Consider the following 18,313-nt stretch of genomic DNA (forward strand, 5'->3'; position numbering starts at 1 on the left):
CCCTGTGCTCCTATGAGATGCTCCATCCACCCCAGCATCACAGCATTCGCAAGCCGTGCCTGGGTACCTCGAGGTATGTAGGAAAAACATTTACAGCTGTGTCTGTGGCCAAATCGCTGATTCTCTGAATAGGCATCAAATCTTTTTACATTCAGATTTGGCCAGATTGAATCGGGACAGTGATCCAAATCAACTAATCAAATCACTGTCCCTGATTTGGGTTGAATCTGAATCGAATACAGCCTGTTTCTCACACCCCTAAGAAATATAAAAGCCTCTGTTCATATATTCATGTGTTATTTTGTTCATACATTTATTTGAGTTATTTGTTCATATGTTATTTTTTAGTACAGAATAACATTAGGGTCCTTATTACACTTACATTAGATATAAAATGTAAAATTAAGGATTTTTTCTAATCCCAATTTAGTCCATCTGTTGTGGGGGTTGTAACAGGTAATATGCTGCCTACTAAAATTTGTAGATGCAGTAGAGTTGTTCCAAGACAATGACGGAAACCTACAATTCCCCACCAATGCAAGTCGACTCCTGGACCCGATGTTATTTAAAAAAAAAATAAGTTTCAATCTTTTATAGTTATAGTTTGTATATTGTGGCAAGCTAAACATTTTTTGGGGACAAGTATTTCTTCTATTTTATTCACAGGACCTTATCGGCTTTGGCTCACTGGTCTGCGATTTTTGGTGAGACACCATATGTTCCTCTGCTATCATTCCCATTTGTAAAATTATTCCAGAACAACCAGCTCATCTGCTTTGAAGTTGTTGCTACTGTAATAGGTAAGCAAAAATTTACTTCCAAAATCCCTTTAAAAACGCATTCAATTTATATAGTCTTGTCTCTGCATCCAACCCCAAATTTGCTATGCTTGAGAGAAGATAAATTACAAATGATATCCTTATTGGGAGGGCATTAGTGGCTTGAGTTGTTTTAAAAAAATATATATATAAAAAAAAAAAACCTGTTAGGATTCAGTGTAAGGTCCAGTTATGATTCAAAAATATTGAACTGCTGCATTTTAATCAGTTTATCACATCTGTATTTTTATAGTCTAATCAGTAAAAGTTTATTTATCCAGTATAATAATGGTGTCATGTTAAATCCATGCTTGAAACATGGGGAGACAAGTAAAGAAAAGCTTTTATCTTAGTTTAAAAGTGCGGTTGTACTAAGCTGTTATAGTCGAGCAGTAACTTATGCCACCAACAATCTTCATTGCCTTCCAAAGAAATACAGCAAATGTAACTGATCTGTACTGAAATTATCTGCTGTATCAAAACATGTGCTACTGTATACAAGTACCTATTATGCAACTGAGTGGTTGCAAAATAAGCATCAAAGTTTGAAATTAGGCCCTGGTGGGTAAAACCCTCTGCTTCTCTTTGGTATTACTAAGTTGATATTACTGCACTTGTTTGTTTGTTTTTTTCCTTTCTTAGTTAATTGGTGTCAACACTGGTTTGAATATTTTCCTAATCCACCAGTCAACGTTCTTAGTATGGTGGAAAATATCTTGGCACATCATGATAAGGAATTGCTGCAGCATTTAATAAACTTCAGTGTGACATCACAGGTAGAACTCCTATCTAGTTTCACAGTTGATAAATTACTGTTAGTAAACAGTATTTGATTTTCATTTTGATATAAGCTTTTATTACTACTTAAATTAACAGTGAATATAAAGAACATATAGTCATTTACCTGTAGTTTTATCTTGTTCAATTTCATCACATGTTGTCTTTCAGATTCTCTTTCATGTAAGTATACATTTTCACAAATCTAACATGGGCAATTATGGCCCCTTTTAAATATGGTTTTCTCTTAGTTTTGAAAATCAGCATAGCTTTGACTGAATTCAGTAGATAAGTGAATTAAGCCCATACAAAATCAAATGAAAACAGATAATTTATATATATTTTAGTTATCTAATCAGTTATATGTTAAAAATATCCTAATGAATATTTGATATCTGTCTTTGAGCAAAATGCTGAAAGAAAAAAAGAAAGAAAATAAGAGAAGTGTCTATATACTATATTTAGTTTCTAACTTGTACATAGTGGGTGCATCTACACGAGTAATTAATGTGACACTTGAGCCTGAGTGAACTGCTCCCAGGCTCAGCATCTACACGTACACCCAGGACAGCAGTAATTTGAACCTGGGTGGAACAGGCCCCTGGCTGCCTAGGCTGAGTGGGTGCTATTTATACACCTGGTCACCATCTACACATGCTTTTTAGCACCTTTTAATTACTACACTGTAAGATAGTACTTATTCTACAGCAGAGCTGATTTAGTTTACTGTACCCTAAGCTTGTACACTTGTAGACTGTAATGCTTACTGCAGAACTAGTCAACTCCACAGTAAAGCACATGTGTAGATGCACCCAATGGTTACCTTATCTATCTTTTGGTATGGTTCCAGTTAGTGTTTATAAATTGATTCTCAGTATAAGACAAGAAAGATCCTCCTGTACATTCAGATTTATCTCCATTTGTAATAATATATTATTTCTGTAACAGAAACTAGGAAACTTTACTAATGGGTTATTTTATTATTTTTTCCAATTTAGTTATATGCCTGGCCTCTTCTAGAAACTTTGTTCTCTGAGGTTCTAACAAGAGAAGAATGGCTGAAAGTGTTTGATAATATCTTTTCCAATGATCCTTCATACCTTCTAATGATGGTTGCTGCCTATATTATATGTTCCAGAGCTCCTTTGCTTCACTGCAGTCAAAAAGAGGACTTTGAGGTAAGCATCTTAATGTAATGATAATTGTACTGTATAATATTTAGAAGTTAAAAGGGAAACTTGGTGTTGAATGTTAGTTTATATACTATGCCTATTTTGAGCAGTATCCTTTAGCAGTTAACAAATTCACTGTTGAATGAAAATAATAACCAATTTATTGTACTTGAGTGTGTTAAAGACTTAAGAGCTTGCCCTGATTATTTGTTTTTTTGTTTGTTGTGTGCTTTGAAAAATAAAGCAAGAAAGTTTAACTCTTTGAATGTGGGACAGTGATTTACCATGATACCATTCTTCTTGCTATCTGGATGCAGCACAATAGGAAGTGGTTTTAGCACACTCATGTTTCATTACTTTGCATTCTGAAATGCAGACCCAGTGCAGCCATCTTGGTTTACTTCCTCTGAATTGAAATGAAAATGTTTTCTCATACATGAAACAGGAATGTCAAACTCTCAGTTGTCCCAAGGATTGAGAAGGAAGCTGTGTAGACATGGCCTTAATGTGCAATAAGTATGTCCATACAGGGATTTAGTGAGGAGTTGCTGCTTTGCAGTAAATTCATACCCTGACTTACTGCATAACTAATTTCCCACTATAGAGGTCTAATGTTTTGTGGTAAAGGGAAGAAAGCAAAAGAAGTTCTTGGAAAAGTTGCAGTGCTTTGGATAAAGCCTTCTAAGATGGTATTTTTTCAGAGTATTGATCAGCGTGGAGATTTCTTGTTGTGTTTATAAATCAAGCTTTAGAATCGAGAAATAATTAAACATTTATCAAAATAAAATGTCTAACTACATTTAAGTATTTCAAATGAAATCATCTTCCTTACAGTATTTCTTCCATCATCGAAACAACCTGGATATTAATGTTGTGATTAAAGAAGCCTATCATCTTATGGAAGCTACCCCAGCAGATATCCATCCACAGCGTATGCTTGATGACTTCATACCACTCACAAAGGGGCAGTACCCTGTATTTAATAAGTATCCCAAGTTTATTGTGGATTATCAGACTCAGGAGCGGGAAAGGATCAGACAGGATGAAATTGAATACTTACGAGAAAGGTATGCATGGGAAAACAGAAGGGAATATATCGAATTTATTGAAAATCTGAGTGGTGATACACTGTAGATAAAGGAAATGTATATTCTGGCAAAGAGACAGACCGTTAGAAAAAATGGATTAATGCTTTACTTTTGATTAGCCCTCTCTGGCCTATTGGATTTCTCAGTTAAAAGAAGAGTCTGCATTAATTGCTAAAATAGTGATACATTTGAAAACATCTAATTTGTTAGTTCTCTAATATTTGGTCTACAGTTTTCAATTTAGATGACTTAGGCCCCCTCTACATGTAACAGGTATTTTGCAATTAAGTGGTTAACTGCACAGTTAACCAGTTAATTGTGTACAGGCAAAGTAGCTATCCCAGTAAAAGCTCCCGTCAGCTGACAGGGTTCACAGCCACAGAGGTGCCTTAGGCCCAGCAAAAAAACCCCCGAGTCCTAGGAATTGTAGCAGCCACAGTCCCAGAGGGTTGTGACACCCCCAGGATGAGGAGATTGCCTCTTCAGTCCTGGGGATTTCCCACATCCCCAGGGCAGAGAGATTCCTGTGGTAGTGATGTACCTGCCCCAGAGATACGTGGAGGGTTGTCTGCAACTGGGAGCCCCTCAACCAGGGTGCATGAGACTCCTACCCACAGGAGCCTGCTTCTTGCTGGTGCAGGGAAAGCCCAATCCCAGGCTCCCCCTGCACTGGCAATAAGGCATGATGGGCTGTAATATGCAATCGCACAATTGTGCCTCCTGCCATGCATTTGTGGCGTGGCAGGAGGTGCAATTGTATGAATTGCATGTTAGATCCCGTTGTACCTTTAGCTGTACGTGTAGAGGTAGGGCCCTGCTACACCTTCAAATTAAACCTGAATAGAAACCAGCTGTAGAGTTGTTATACATTTTCAAGCACTAGCTTTATAGTTAGTTGACTCGTGTTATAGCTGGATAGTCATTTTTATCATGTGATAATTACTTTGCACATGTGGCTGGTCTAAATGTATTTTGCAATTTAACCAGTTAATTATATAATAATTACTCTGCATGTTTGGCCAGTCTAAATTTACTGTGTGATTTATCAGTTAATTGCTTAATATATGTGATGTGTAGCATGGGGTATAAAGGTTGGTATTTTTAAGCAGTCCATCTTAAGAAGGCAAAACTGACCTGAATTTCAGAGGTGCTGGGAATTCTCATCTCTCCATCCAGTTTATAATTTAAACTAATATGAAGCAGATTTCACAGTAAGGATGTTCAAGGTGTTGTTGGGGTAACAAAATGTCTCCAGCAATCTGAGACAGGCAGTTATCTAATACGGCACTAGAAGGAGACTATGACTTTTACAAACCAGGCAGCTGAAAACGTAAGCCAGCCAGAGCTATCTCGTTCTAATAACATGTGGTATCCTTGCCACAAATGGTGCAGACAGCCTCTTTGTGTAGCATGCAGCAGATCAGGAAAGGAGCAGAAAACAGTGTTAGACAGGGCAGGAAGTAGAAAGCAGAAGAGCAAATCATGTAGGGAAGGGGATTGGAGTGGCACTTAAGGAGGATGTGGGGTTGAACTGTGACAGGCCTGCAAAAAGGTTGGCCACCCACTGTCATAATGTGTACGTTACACTTCTTTTAAAAATGTTGTAGTCCAAGGATATTAAAGACACCAAATGAGTTTGATAATATCTATTGTAGTCAATTGATTTCAGATTAAATGGTGCCATCTATTCCAGGACTGGGCAGCTGGTGCAAAGACGGCATTTAAATTATTGCTTTCCTATGATTAGCAGTTTTAACTTGTTGAATAATCTCTTGAAATCTGTTTTGTTTACACTAATGACATTGAATTCTTCCCTTCAGACAATTAGTTCATGAGCTAGAAGCTAAAGCAGTACAGCGGCAAGTGGAAGATGAAGCCTGGTATCGGAAGCAAGGACTGCTTCGTGAAGCTGAAGAACAAAGGAGAAAAATTCTACTGGAAGAAGAGGAAAAGCTGTCAGATCAAAAACAAAGGTATTAGTGAGATTGGGATTGTGAACCCTGGCTACATCTCCCTGCTGTTGTCATAATTAACAGTAGGAGAAAGGTGCCACGGTTTTGTTTGAATTGTAAATAAAGGGAAGCAGTATAGTCTAGTGAGTAGGGCGTTGGACTGGAAGTGCTGTTCCTGGTCTTGAATTGTTCTTATGTATGACCTAGGTAAATTACTTCATAATTCCATCTCCACTCCTGCCCTTTGTGCTGTCTCTAACTTGCAAGCTCTTTGGAGCAGACACCATCTGTACAGTGGTTAAAATAATGAGGCCTCAAATTCAGCTGGGGTGTCTAGGTGCTAAATAACTTGTAGTAGTAGTAATAATGTGGGATGCATAGTCTCATGTTTTTGCTGAAATTAAGTCTCTGCTTTAATAAACTGTCAAGTACTGACTTCAGAGTTCTGTGTTGTGCTTGAACTAATGCTGTACTAGTATTTAAAAAGCAGAAAAAGTTTATAAACTTAGGCTTGTAACCTTTCAAAAGAAATTCAGAATCTTTGCAAGTCTTTAGCTTAACTGTGAAAGGGGCAATTTTTAGACTTTTCAAACAGATGTATGTGTTTTTTAAAAGAACTCTCTAAATTAAATGTATATATTTAAATTTTAAAAAGCAGTCAGTGGCTTTCCCTTCAGACGAGTTCATAAAAATCTGCAGTTGTTTCCAGAAGCAGCCTAATATTTTTATGAAATCCTAGTAAACTAAAGCTAGTTTTTACTAACAGCAACAGTAATATAACCGTTAGGAGCTCAGATGACTTGTCTTACTCTGAAGAACGCTTATCTTTTTAGCTTTAAATTTGGTGTGCAAAAGTGCAGATTTCATTTCCAAAACAAAACCTGTTTTGATTCAAGCATCATTGGTTAAAGAGAATAAATTGCAGCAGATAAGGAAATAACTATGATTCAAGAACACCTCACTTTTCAGTATCAGCCTTTTATCAGTGTAGGTTTACTTGTTTCTCTTTAATTTGCTTTCAAGATTAGCTGCTGTGAAAAGAGAATTGAAAGTAAAAGAGCTGCAACTTCTGGATGCTGCAAGAAGGCGTTTTCTAAAATATCAGCAAGATCAGCGGCAAATGGAGCTAAAACGTCTTGACGATGAAATTGCTAGAAAGGTTTGGTATCATCTCAGCAATATTTCCTTGCGTGTACTGAGAGACATAGATAAGGAAAAATGCATAGCTAATGCTAGAGTTTCTTTTGCTGACTAGCACATTGTGACACCAGGGCTGCATAGTGAAAGTTGTTTTCTTGGCTGGTGAATTCATATTTATGTAGTTCTGCTAGCACTTGCTGCAGTCCATCCAGCTTTTTTAAACTGACATATTGATGAGAAAAGCCAGGTTTGTTTAAAAGTCAGCAATGCCAAAAAAATAAAACGAGCTTCCTCAAAGTTGTAAAACAGTGGTGCTCAACCTCTGGCCCAAGGGTCAGGTCTAGCCTGCACAGCCATGTCATCAGTCCCGCAGGCCTCCCCTTACAGGTCCAGAAATTTGCCAGCAGGGAACCAGTGGCACTGTTAATTGCATGCCCAATTTCTGAAGCCAAGCAGAGCCTTGCGAGCCATATAATGTGGCACTGCTGAGAAGCTCAGGATCCGTTCCCCCTAGTGCCCCCTGGGGTAACAAGGAATAACGGCCACAAGTTGTTGGAGAGTAGGTTTAGACTAGACATCCAAAGGCACTACTTCACAGTCAAGGCGCCTAGGATCTAGAACCAACTTCCGAGGAGAGTGGTGATGGCTCCTACCCTGGGGGTCTTTAAGAGGAGGCTTGACGTCTATCTGGCTGTGGTCATTTGAGCCTGGTTTTCTCTCCTGCCCACCGCAGGGGTTAGACTTGAAGATCTACAAGGACCCTTCCAACCCTACTTCTATGAATCGTGCCCAGGCCTGCGAGACCAGGTTGGATAACATGGTCTTACCTCAGTACTTGGGGTCACTCTGTGGCCAGACCCAGGCCCACAGGTCACAACTGCAGACTCATCCCATGTGTCAGCCACTTTAAGGATCCAGGCTGCAGACTGACCCTGGGCTACTCATCCTGCTCACAAAGCCAGAAGGTTGGGCATAGCTGTTCTAAAACTATCTTTTGTACAGCAAAAGGAAAGGAGATTGCAATGTGGGGAAAACAACTCTACCTTTCTGTGGTTTCCATTGGTTCATTCCTCTCCACTAGGCATCCATGAGAGAGCGGGAAACAGCTGCTACGATTCAAGATGTAGAAGTGCGGCGGATGGAGCTTGAATCCCAGAGACGGCTTTTTGAACAGGTATATAGCCAGATGGTTGTTTGAAATGGTTCTTCTTGTGGTGTTCCCAAAATTTAATTTGGTTGCTTTTGTATTAATGTTGACCTGAATAGGGTTTTTTTTCCTGCACAATCTCTTGTAAATTTAAGCCTCTGCTTTAATTAAGCACTGTGGAAAAATTCTTCTCTCTCTCTCTCCCCACCCCTTGCCCAGGTGGTAGCATGCTTACTTCTGTGTGCAACACTTTCCTCATTTGTGCAAAAAGCTTTTGTGTCTTGGCTGGAGAACAATTGAAAGGAATTTCTGTCTTTAGAAATGAATTGGCGGGAATGAATAAATATGCATTTTAGCTGCTATAGAAGGGGGAGAGGGAGCCATTGCTCAGGAGCACACCACAGCTGATCCAATCTCACTTTATGGCTACATGAGTCTATCGTGGTAAAAGTGAGCTAAATTGCCCTAACTTTAACCCTGAATAAAGCAGGGTTAAATTGGAGCAGTTTATCTTCATTTGCATTGATTGCTACAGAACCCTGAAGATATAACAGTTGCATTGTAAGGGCATGTATTGGTGTCCTTTGGTAGGGATGCAGTTGGTAAATTGTTTATATCCTTTATAAATGTGTTCCTCTTTCCAGCAACTCCTGTTTTTAATTTGAGGTATTCTGATGTCTCTAAGTTTCCTATATAACTGGTATGGTATATAGATCTAATTCTCCAGAGACAGAAATGGAAAATGTCCAGTTGCCACGAGCAGTGGGCAACAACCCTGCAGAGCCATGGGCCAGAACAACAAGGCTCAGGTCCAAGATAGGCCAGTGTTCCCACCCAGGTACCACAGCCACTTCTCCCTGCTCCCTGGCTGTAGCAGAGTGCAGTGCAGCTCCCTGCTATCCAGTCCTGGTGCAACTCCTTGCTGCATGGACCTAGCATAAACAAAGTGCCCTATTTCCAGAATGCTGCCAAGCCCTCCCACCCAGCCTACAGGTCATATTTTGCCCACCCCTGGCAAGCACATTACTAAGAACAAAGGAAAGAATAGGATTATGGGAAAGGTTTCTTTCTCTCTCAAAACATCTTCAAAAGGAATGGTTATAGAGACTTTCCATATTGTGAACTACACTGCTTCAGTAATCAGAGAAGAACTCTACTGAGTTTAAAAGGTAGAAACCCAGCGTCACAACGCAAATAGCTTCCTATCCCCCACCCTCCCCCTTGTTAAACATGCAGCTGCCAGCAGGAAGCTTCAGAAATGCCAACTTAATTGTAAGGAGTGGGTTAGACCATCAAAATCTCAACTGTACCTCAGCCCATCTTGTTGTACCATAGGTTTGGTGTATAGCTGTGATGGTCCAGGGAATCTGCAAGAAGCAAGGTTTGTTTGGTATTATCTTGTATTGAAGTAACTATAATTGGGAGAGGTATTACATGTGCTTTCAGGCACAAAAATACCTTCCTCATATCGTGTGAAAAGATACCTGAAAGCTTGTCTAATATCTCCAACTACATAACTGGTCCAAATAAAAGATATTATTAGACAAATCTTGTTTCTGGACAGACTTTGCACCCGTGCAAGGCCCAACTTGATTGCATATAAAAGTTGACTTATGATAAATCTTGTCCAATTATTTTCCAGTGCACTTCTTTAGGGTGCAAGCAACTAGGACTGTGTGAAATTTCGCTGTCAGTTTTGTTTCAATGCTGTTTTGACTCGTTTCGAGGTCAAAACAGAACAGATAGAATTGAAACAGCCTTGAAACAGAAGGCAAGTTGAAATGTTTCACCGTTGCAATAGTTTTGACATTTCGCCCATAGGATATAATGTGGAAGGACAAAACAGCCTATAACTTTGTCATTTCTGGCTTGATTTGAATGAAACTTGTGGGAATGGTAGCCCCTTCTGAGGGCATGAAGCTTGCCAAGTTTCAAGGAGATTGGTGCAGGGAGTTTGGGGAAGCTGCACCCCAAAATCTTGAAAGCAAAACTCATGTCGTGTGTATGTGTTAAGCCACAGCTGGGTCAAAACTGCAGGCATGCTAGTCCGTGCAGAGGCCACAAAGCCTGCCATATTTCAAGGAGATAAGTGCAGGGGTTTGGGTAAAACTGTACCTCAAGGTGTGGACAAGCAAAGCTTGTGACATGGGTGACGCTGTGTTTATTAAGGTGCAGCAGGGTGAAAGCTGCAGGCCTGCTAGCCCCTGCTGCAGCTATGAAGCCTGCCAGCTATCAAGGAGATAGGTGCAGGGGCTTCTGGGTTCTGGGGCCCTGCAACTCTAGCTGCTGACAGGCAAAACTTGTGTCATGGGTTGCTTGTGCAACTGTGTCTGTCTTGGGGCACGGAAGAGAAAGGGAACTACTGCAGGCCTGGCTGCTAGGCCCTGCTGTGGCCACAAAGCCTTCCAGCTGTTAAGGAGATGAGTGCAGGGGGGTTCTGGGGCCGTGCATCCCTAGCTGCTGACAGGCAAAACTCCTGACATGGGTGCTTGTGCAACTGACTGTCTCTGTCTTGGGGCAGAAGCAGTTCCTGGCTCTGTATTTATTCTTTTCTCTCCTTAGTCTGTCGTTTTGTAGGTGTTAATCCTTGCTCATTAACTCATTATCCACACTAGCTACTGTGTATTGAGCTGGTCCTGAGTGAATCTTGATTGATTGCGTAACACAGTAGCTAGCTAGTGCAAGCACCCATGTCAGGAGTTTTGCCTGTCAGCAGCTAGGAGTGCAGGGCCCCAGAACCCTGCTGCACCTGTCTCCTTAACAGCTGGCAGGCTTTGTGGTTGCAGCAGGGCCTAGCAGCCAGACCTGCAGTAGTTTCCTCCCCCGTGCCCCAAGATGACACAAGTTTTGCCTGTCAGCAGCTAGAGTTGCAGGGCCCCAGAACCCAGATGCCCCTGCACCTATCTCCTTGATAGCTGACAGGCTTCATAGCCACAACAGGGGCTAGCAGACCTGCAGCTTTCATCCTGCTGCGCCTTAACACACACACTGTCACCCATGTCACGAGTTTTGCTTGTCTGCAGCTTGAGGTGCAGTTTCTCCCAAACCCCTGCACTTATTTCCTTGAAACTTGGCAGGCTTTGTGGCCTCTGCAGGGGCCAGCATGCCTGCAGTTTTGACCCCACTGTGGCTGAACACATGCACGTGACATGAGTTTTGCTTTCAAACTCAAGATTTTGGGGTGCAGTTTCCCTGAACTCCCTGCACCTATCTCCCTGAAATTTGGCAGGCTTCATGCCCTCAGAAAGGACTACCATTCCTGCATGTTTCATCCAAATCAAGCCAGAAATGACAACGTTATAGGCTATTTTGTCCTTCCCCATTATATCCTATGGGCAAAACTTCGAAACAGTTTTGCTGTTTTGAATTGAAGCAAAATTTGAAACGAAATGCTGTTCCATTGAAACACTGGTCAAAAGGGAGTGCTGCCGTTTCGCATAGCCCTACAAACAACGCTCAACATATACATACAGGCTCGGTGGTGACAGCTTGACTTCCACCACAGCTGAAAAGGGACCTAGGGGTAATGATTGACCGTCATATGGATATGAGCTTTCAGTGTGAGGCGGTGGTCAGCAGGGCAAACAACACGCTGGCATGCATCAACCAATGCATCTCATGTAAAACTAAGGAAGTGACAGTCCTGCTGTACTCAGCACTGGTGAAACCACAGTTGGAGTACTGCATGCAGTTCTAGACGCCACACTTCAATAAGGATGTGGAAAAACTTGTGAGGGTCCAGAAAAGAGCCACTTGTATGATCAGGGACTTGCAAAGCAAGCCATATGAGGACAGACTGAGGGACCTGGGCCTCTTTAGCCTAAAGAAGAAAAGGTTGAGAGGGGACTTGATAGCGGCTTATCGCTATATGAGGAGTGCATCAGGAGCTCAGTGAACAGCTGTTTACTAGGGCACCCCCGGGAAAGACCAGGACAAATTCCTGGAAGGCTGCTTCAGGCTTAATACTAGGAAAAACTCCTTCACAGTCGGGGTGTCCAGACTGGAATAAACTCCCTCCACAGGTGGTGCAGTCACCTACCCTAGAGGTTTTCAAGAGGAGACTAGACAGTCACCTCGCTTGGGTCACCTAACCCCACTTGTCTTCCTGCCTAGAGCAGGGAGGCTGAACCCGATGATCTGCAAAGTCCCTTCCAGCCCCTAACAATCTATGACTCTATGTGCATGTCATTAACACTTTCTTGCTAAGTGAAACTACAGAATATGTTCTGAGCATAGTTGGTTTAAACTTCTTTAAGTGTGTACTCAGTAAACAGCCAGCTAGCTATATAGTAGCTTTATAACACAAGCTGCTCTAGAAGAGTTTATTATGCTTGGTGGTATATATGACAGTAGCTGTTTAAAGGAATTAATTTTCATGATCATGTTCTTCAGTCTAAGGAAGTAACAAGTGATCAGTTTTAGAAAAGACTGGTGAGAGTTGAATCTAAATGGCTTCTGTTTCTACCTTTGCTGCCTTGTTGTATGACCCTCAGCAAATCATTTAATTATTCTATAGCCTAGTTTACCAGTTAAATAATGTGTGTGGAGATGCTTGTGTCGTGAGCACTATGAAATCTAATTTGTTTGCTAAGTGCTGTGAAACATTTGGTTAAAAGATTACTATTTCAGTAAGGGGATGTTCCAATTTTGAAGTTCACTGAATGAAGTTACATCAGCACTGAAGAAACCATAGTAACTCATACTCAGTGTATTGGTTTAATTTGAAATGGATAAAACAATCAAGGGAAGGACTCATTCTTTTGGACATTTATGGTTAGTTGCTTTATACAGGAGGGTCTGTATATATGTGTGTAAACTAATATCCTTGAATGTATTCCTTTTTTGTAGTGGAGCTGTTAACAAAAAAGCAAATTATATTAATGAACTAATGTAAATTATCAACTTAATGACAGCAGTTTTCTGCACAACTGTTTTTTTACAGCAACTTGTCAAAGATCAAGAGACAGTGATGCAAGAGGTAAAAGGAGAGCTAGACACCAATCGGAGAAAAGCTGATCTTGAAGATCACCTAGTCCAGAGATTGATAGAAATTGATCGGGAAGAAAAGCAAAAAGCACAGATGGTAAGATAGATTTACTTGGAAGTTTTGGAAGGAATATCTCATCCGACCAGCTAACATGAATATCTTTAAAAGAAAAAATTCTAGTTCTCCAGGTACCCTAATATCTAGATTTTGACTCTAAGTGTGAATTTGCTTTGGCTACAATCTTTGCAAGAGTCCAGAGTGTTAGAGAATATTGAAATCATGCCAGTCATGGCTTGTAAACCTTCCTTTCCCTACAACAAATTTGGAAGTCATGTGAGAAAATTAGCATGTTCCTTCTTGTAGATAACCTTCCTAGTAAGATTATTTAGTGTAATGACCAGAAATATCCACTTTGGTGGACATCCTAACTATAGGCATTGACTTTCAAATGTGGGTAATGAAGTACCCAGCTTTTTTAGATTTCCAGTCACAAACTAGTTGCCCAGTTAGAAAACAGTACACGCCAACTCATTGCCCAAATGATTGGCATGTGCATCCAGAATGTGGCCAGAAATGACCGTAGAGGTCCATGATTGTTTTTAAATTCCCTCTAGTTTGGTTGGACATGTTGGGTGTGGGTAGGAATGATAAAATTGTGGTGTTGCCCTGATGTCATTGTACCTAAAATGAGGTGCATGCCTGAATGCTAACAGAGGGGTAACTATAACATCAGAGATTAGGTTTATGTCCCATTTTAAAAATACATACAGTGTATAAAATTAGATGATAGCAGAGATGAGAGAGAAACAATTGCTGTGGGGGATTGAGAAGGATATCTTGCAAAGGGAGTTCTCTGAACTGACAGAGATATTTAACAGTGGTAAGGGAATGCATTTAAGATTGGACAGAGAAAAGTTAGCCTTTCTCAGTAATAGGGCAACAAGTTAAAATTAAAGTAACTGCAATGCTGATAAGAATTGCATCTTTCTAGCTGGCTGAAGAAAGCTTAGCGAAGGCAGATCAGAAGTGCATTGACACAGACTGGAGAACCCAAGTGTCACAGAAACAAAGATGTGGTGACCTACACCGTGAGGACCATTACAAAGAGATCGCTAAACTCCTTCATGATAACAGAGTAAAGGAAACAGAGCTGTTGAATGTCATGAAGGAGGCAGAAGATAAAAAGGTAAGTGCTCTTTTTTATTTTCTTACATGCAACCCACAAAAGAGTGAAACCACTGTTTGTCTCCTTGACTCTTGTGCTGTAGAATGAAGAGCTGAGAGATTACCAAAAAGAAAAAAAAATGCCTTTTCTTTCCTGTTTTGCTGGAGGTGTCCCAGGAACACCAGCAAAATACAGTGGGACCTCTTTCTTCTTTTTTGGAAATGTGAAGATAAGGGAAAGTCTTTATAACTGTGTAGTTAATCTTAATTCTGCAACTGTTTACCTCTTTATTTGCTTCTGGGAGAGGGGAGGGAAGCTGTACCCCTGAATATAAAACAGCGTCTCACTTTTTGCACTAAATTATTGTTGAACTGTAATTTTAAAGAATCAAATGGCTTCATCTTTTGCTTTCACTTTTATTGGAAATGCATTAAAGAAATGTCTGTTACACAGTGGGAAGAAAATCTAAAGAGAACAAGTCAACTGGAGGCAGAGCAGGAAGCCACGGCCATTGCTGATGCACGCAGGAAGCAGCTTTTAGAAGATGAAATGAATGATGCGTTAGACCTGGCTGAAAAGTTACAAAGTGAAGATGGCTATTTTGGTGAGCATAAAACCAATATGGTCCTCCTCCTACAGCACACAGTGTGGATGCCATTCCACAGCGATGTACAGTAACTATTTGTCACGGTTATTTGTTAGTCTTCTGTATATATAAGGCCAAAGCTTTGAAGCAGTCTATTTAGCCTCTAGTTTTGCTGTCCATCAGTTACAACTATAAATGATGGTATTTAACTCTTGCACGTAAGAATCTAGATATTATGCCTGGCTATGCACCAGCAAAACTGAGGATACCTTTAAAAATTTGGCCACAATGTATTGTTTCAGAATGGTGATTGGGTGGATGAATGGACTGTTAGGAGAATGGTTAGCATGCTTAAAATTTGAAAATTTGTATTCAGCTGGAAACTTTAATTTCCAGTCATTTGGGAGATGACTGCAACTTTGTTTTGCATGAATGAGATAACGTTTTGCATGAATGAGATAACATTTTACATATAAACGCAGGAAGTGTCTTAAGTTACACAATTCCCACCCTTACCTCATTTTGTTTACAGACAGAAGTACTGCCCTCTATCAGACAGAGAGCACTGTCCTCATACCTGTAATATAGATTTCAATCTAATACTTGGTTTTTCCATTTCATCTTACTGCTTAGTAAGTGGCAACAGAACAAACTGCATAGTGTAGACTCCACTGGGCATACTTAGAAAGCACAAACACAAAGCAATGCAAAATTGCTCATTTTACCACCATTCCCTGATCTCCACTGAGGCACATGTGTGCCATGTCTCTTCCCTGTGACAGGGATTTCATTCAGTCCAAAACAGTGGGGAAAGTCTGGCAATGTGTCTGATCCTAAATTGGGCAAAATTGTTTCCTTTCATACATTTACAAACCCAGTTCCTTGCTCAGAAGGCTGAAAATATCCTCCCAGTACTATATGCTTCTTACTTTCAGTCACAAATGGCTCATGGCAGTCCAGAAAGTTTAACTGCTGCACCTTAGAGGCTCTCTGAATTTAAGGCTCTTGATAAAGCACTATTGCATTGTATCTTCTGCTATCCAGTAAAATGTTTTTGTTTCTCTGCTCCTCTGTAGGAGACTCTTAAGTGTGAAATGTTGCCAAAAAGGTTTGGGTATCTTCCCCTGTCCCCTTTCATTCATTCTGAGTAGTTACTTGTTTGTGGCCTCTTCATTTTCAGGTTTGCTGTTACTGCAACTTGTATTGTGGTATCGCCTAGATCAGGATTCTGCAGTATGTATATGTATATGCCACTGATTCTCAACTGGAGTGCCTTGAGTTCCTATAAAGGGTCCCGCAGAGGGCTGTACAGTATTAGTGCAATAAGGTGTACAAGCACCAACATGTGATTCACAAGGCAAACCCGGAGATTTCAAATAGGAATCCATAGTGTCAAAACCCTTCTGTCTGGCTATGGTTTTCCTGAGTTTGTTGCAACAGAAGAATTCCTCTATTATTTTTCCATGGTCAAAAATGAGTGAAAGCTCAGAGCTGGCATTTTCTGAGGGGTGCTTTGAGTCTAAAAAATCAAAACCCCCTAGCATATGCTATGTGGTCTTGCCTGAACGATGTCATTCATTGCTCTGGGGGCAACTTGCAGTTGAGCTCCCATTTACATGAGTGTGATAACCAACCAGGTACCATCAGAAAATATCTGTCCGGTGGTGAGGCTACAACAGGAACTTGCTTGATCTCGAAAGTGGAGTGAATTGTAGCTGGCTTATTTAAGTAGATTCACCTGCTGAAACTACACATCAGAGTATGCAGTAATTTACCCTGCTCTTCGCTCATTTTGTCAGCAGCTGAGTCACTCTTACTGTTTGTTTGGGGTTTTTTGGGGGGAGTGGGTATTGCATTGTGGCAGCTGTAGTTTCTGAAAATTGCGTTTTTTTGTACAAACAAAAAGCATTGGATGCCCAGGCTGTTGACTTTTTTCTGTGTTAGCAATTGCTATACATCTTTGGGTTCTTGACATGTAGGCAGTTCCATTTAACTAATTCCAGGTATATGTGACTCCTAACAGATAATGTTTTGCCTCAAGTAATAAAAAGTGATTTCAGTAAAGACTAGTTAAAATCTCACAGTTTCCCTCCGTTTCGCACAGAGAGACTGCGTGATTTAAAGACTGGGTCTGCACAGCAAGATTTAGAAATCCAGCTGGTACCAGAGGCCCAGTCCAAGTCTGGATACGTCTGTCTAAATGACTTGTCTTCAGCAGAGTCCTCAACACACTGTAAGTTGCTTAGCTAGGAATATTCTGCCTCTTAATTTGAATTTTGGAAGCATTACTTGAGCACCATGGTTGATTAATTAATCATCCCAGAGTTTCAAAATCCACAGATTAAGTTTTATTTTTGTTTGATTTCTGTCCTGAACAGAGCTCCCTTTAAAAAACAGGAATTGTGAAAGCAAAGATGTTTCAATTGAACTTAAATGTGAGAGATGTTGTGTTAATTCTGTCTGTTCCCCAGTCGAGATATGTATACTTACTTTTTGGAATTGGCAATAATGTATGTATGTCTGTCATTTTTGAGAGTGTATTCATTATGGCTACAAACTAATATCTGTTAATTGGTTTTATACTGCCTGTGTTTCTACAATCAGTGAAAATGCTTGTTGAAAACTTGTTTACTTGTAGAAATATTGGTGAGATTTTCCCAAAATGACAGGGAGCCTTATTCCTCTGATACTTTGAAAGGACTGTAGAAATCTCGAGCCTCTGTATATGTGGCAAAGTACAATACAGAAGTGATCCAGTTTGCAAAGAATATAAATGATCCCTAGATTGCAGTTGTTCCCCATTGTAGTACTTAGAGCTGTCTCCTAAGTGACTGCAGAATAAGAACTGCACCAGCCACAAGGAACTGAATTCCTTGTTATTGTCTATAACAGTTAGTTGAAATATTAATTCTGAGCCTTTTTCATCACAAGTTTCTTTAGACAGAAGACGAGAAAACTTGGAATGCAGAGAGCGGGAATTGATGGCAGAAGTCAGACAGCTCAGAGAAAAGCTCGCCTCACAAGCTCGGGCTAGATATCCTCTCCCTCATTTTCCTGACACAAAATGGACTGCCTGAGAAGGCAGGCTTTATGGTTACAGCTCACCTTATCAATCACCGAGGTTCCAAATACTTAGGGTTGTGATCAAAGACTCATTTTGTATAATTTATTATGAATGCCTTGGCACTTATTTTTGTATATAATAAAACACTAACCAGAGATGTTTTATATTTGCATACTCCTATCTTTGCAGTTCATTCTGGGCTCTTTTTTTAAATAAACTCATTTTTATTGCACAGCTACTACATGGTCAGTATTTGAATACACTATATCCTGGGCAAAAAACTGAAACAGTTAAAATGCTGCATTGTCAGTAGTGTTTAATAGGTTTTGTTTTCCCATCAGTGTGTTTTCCTTGTTTAATATCTGATACATTCCCAAGGGAGCAAAGAAGATCCTAGTTTCAGCGGCCAGATCTGCT

General features: G+C 40.3%; 1 protein-coding gene across 1 annotated transcript in view; it reads left to right on the plus strand.

The window, feature by feature from the left end:
- Positions 1-18,068, plus strand: part of TBC1D31 (TBC1 domain family member 31) — a 36,258-nt gene extending 18,190 nt beyond the window's left edge. The window contains exons 11-22 of the mRNA XM_019552422.1: positions 667-800; positions 1,461-1,594; positions 2,594-2,773; positions 3,602-3,834; positions 5,676-5,828; positions 6,831-6,966; positions 8,029-8,121; positions 13,037-13,177; positions 14,073-14,267; positions 14,700-14,850; positions 16,937-17,065; positions 17,764-18,068. Of these exons, the coding sequence (XP_019407967.1) occupies positions 667-800; positions 1,461-1,594; positions 2,594-2,773; positions 3,602-3,834; positions 5,676-5,828; positions 6,831-6,966; positions 8,029-8,121; positions 13,037-13,177; positions 14,073-14,267; positions 14,700-14,850; positions 16,937-17,065; positions 17,764-17,909 (1,825 nt within the window). The 3' untranslated portion in view covers positions 17,910-18,068. The remainder of the gene's footprint in view (positions 1-666; positions 801-1,460; positions 1,595-2,593; positions 2,774-3,601; positions 3,835-5,675; positions 5,829-6,830; positions 6,967-8,028; positions 8,122-13,036; positions 13,178-14,072; positions 14,268-14,699; positions 14,851-16,936; positions 17,066-17,763) is intronic.
- Positions 18,069-18,313: the final 245 nt, after the last annotated feature.

The sequence above is a fragment of the Crocodylus porosus genome, unplaced genomic scaffold, assembly GCF_001723895.1.
Source record: "Crocodylus porosus isolate Cpor-Errol unplaced genomic scaffold, CroPor_comp1, whole genome shotgun sequence".
Lineage (NCBI taxonomy): Eukaryota > Metazoa > Chordata > Crocodylia > Crocodylidae > Crocodylus > Crocodylus porosus.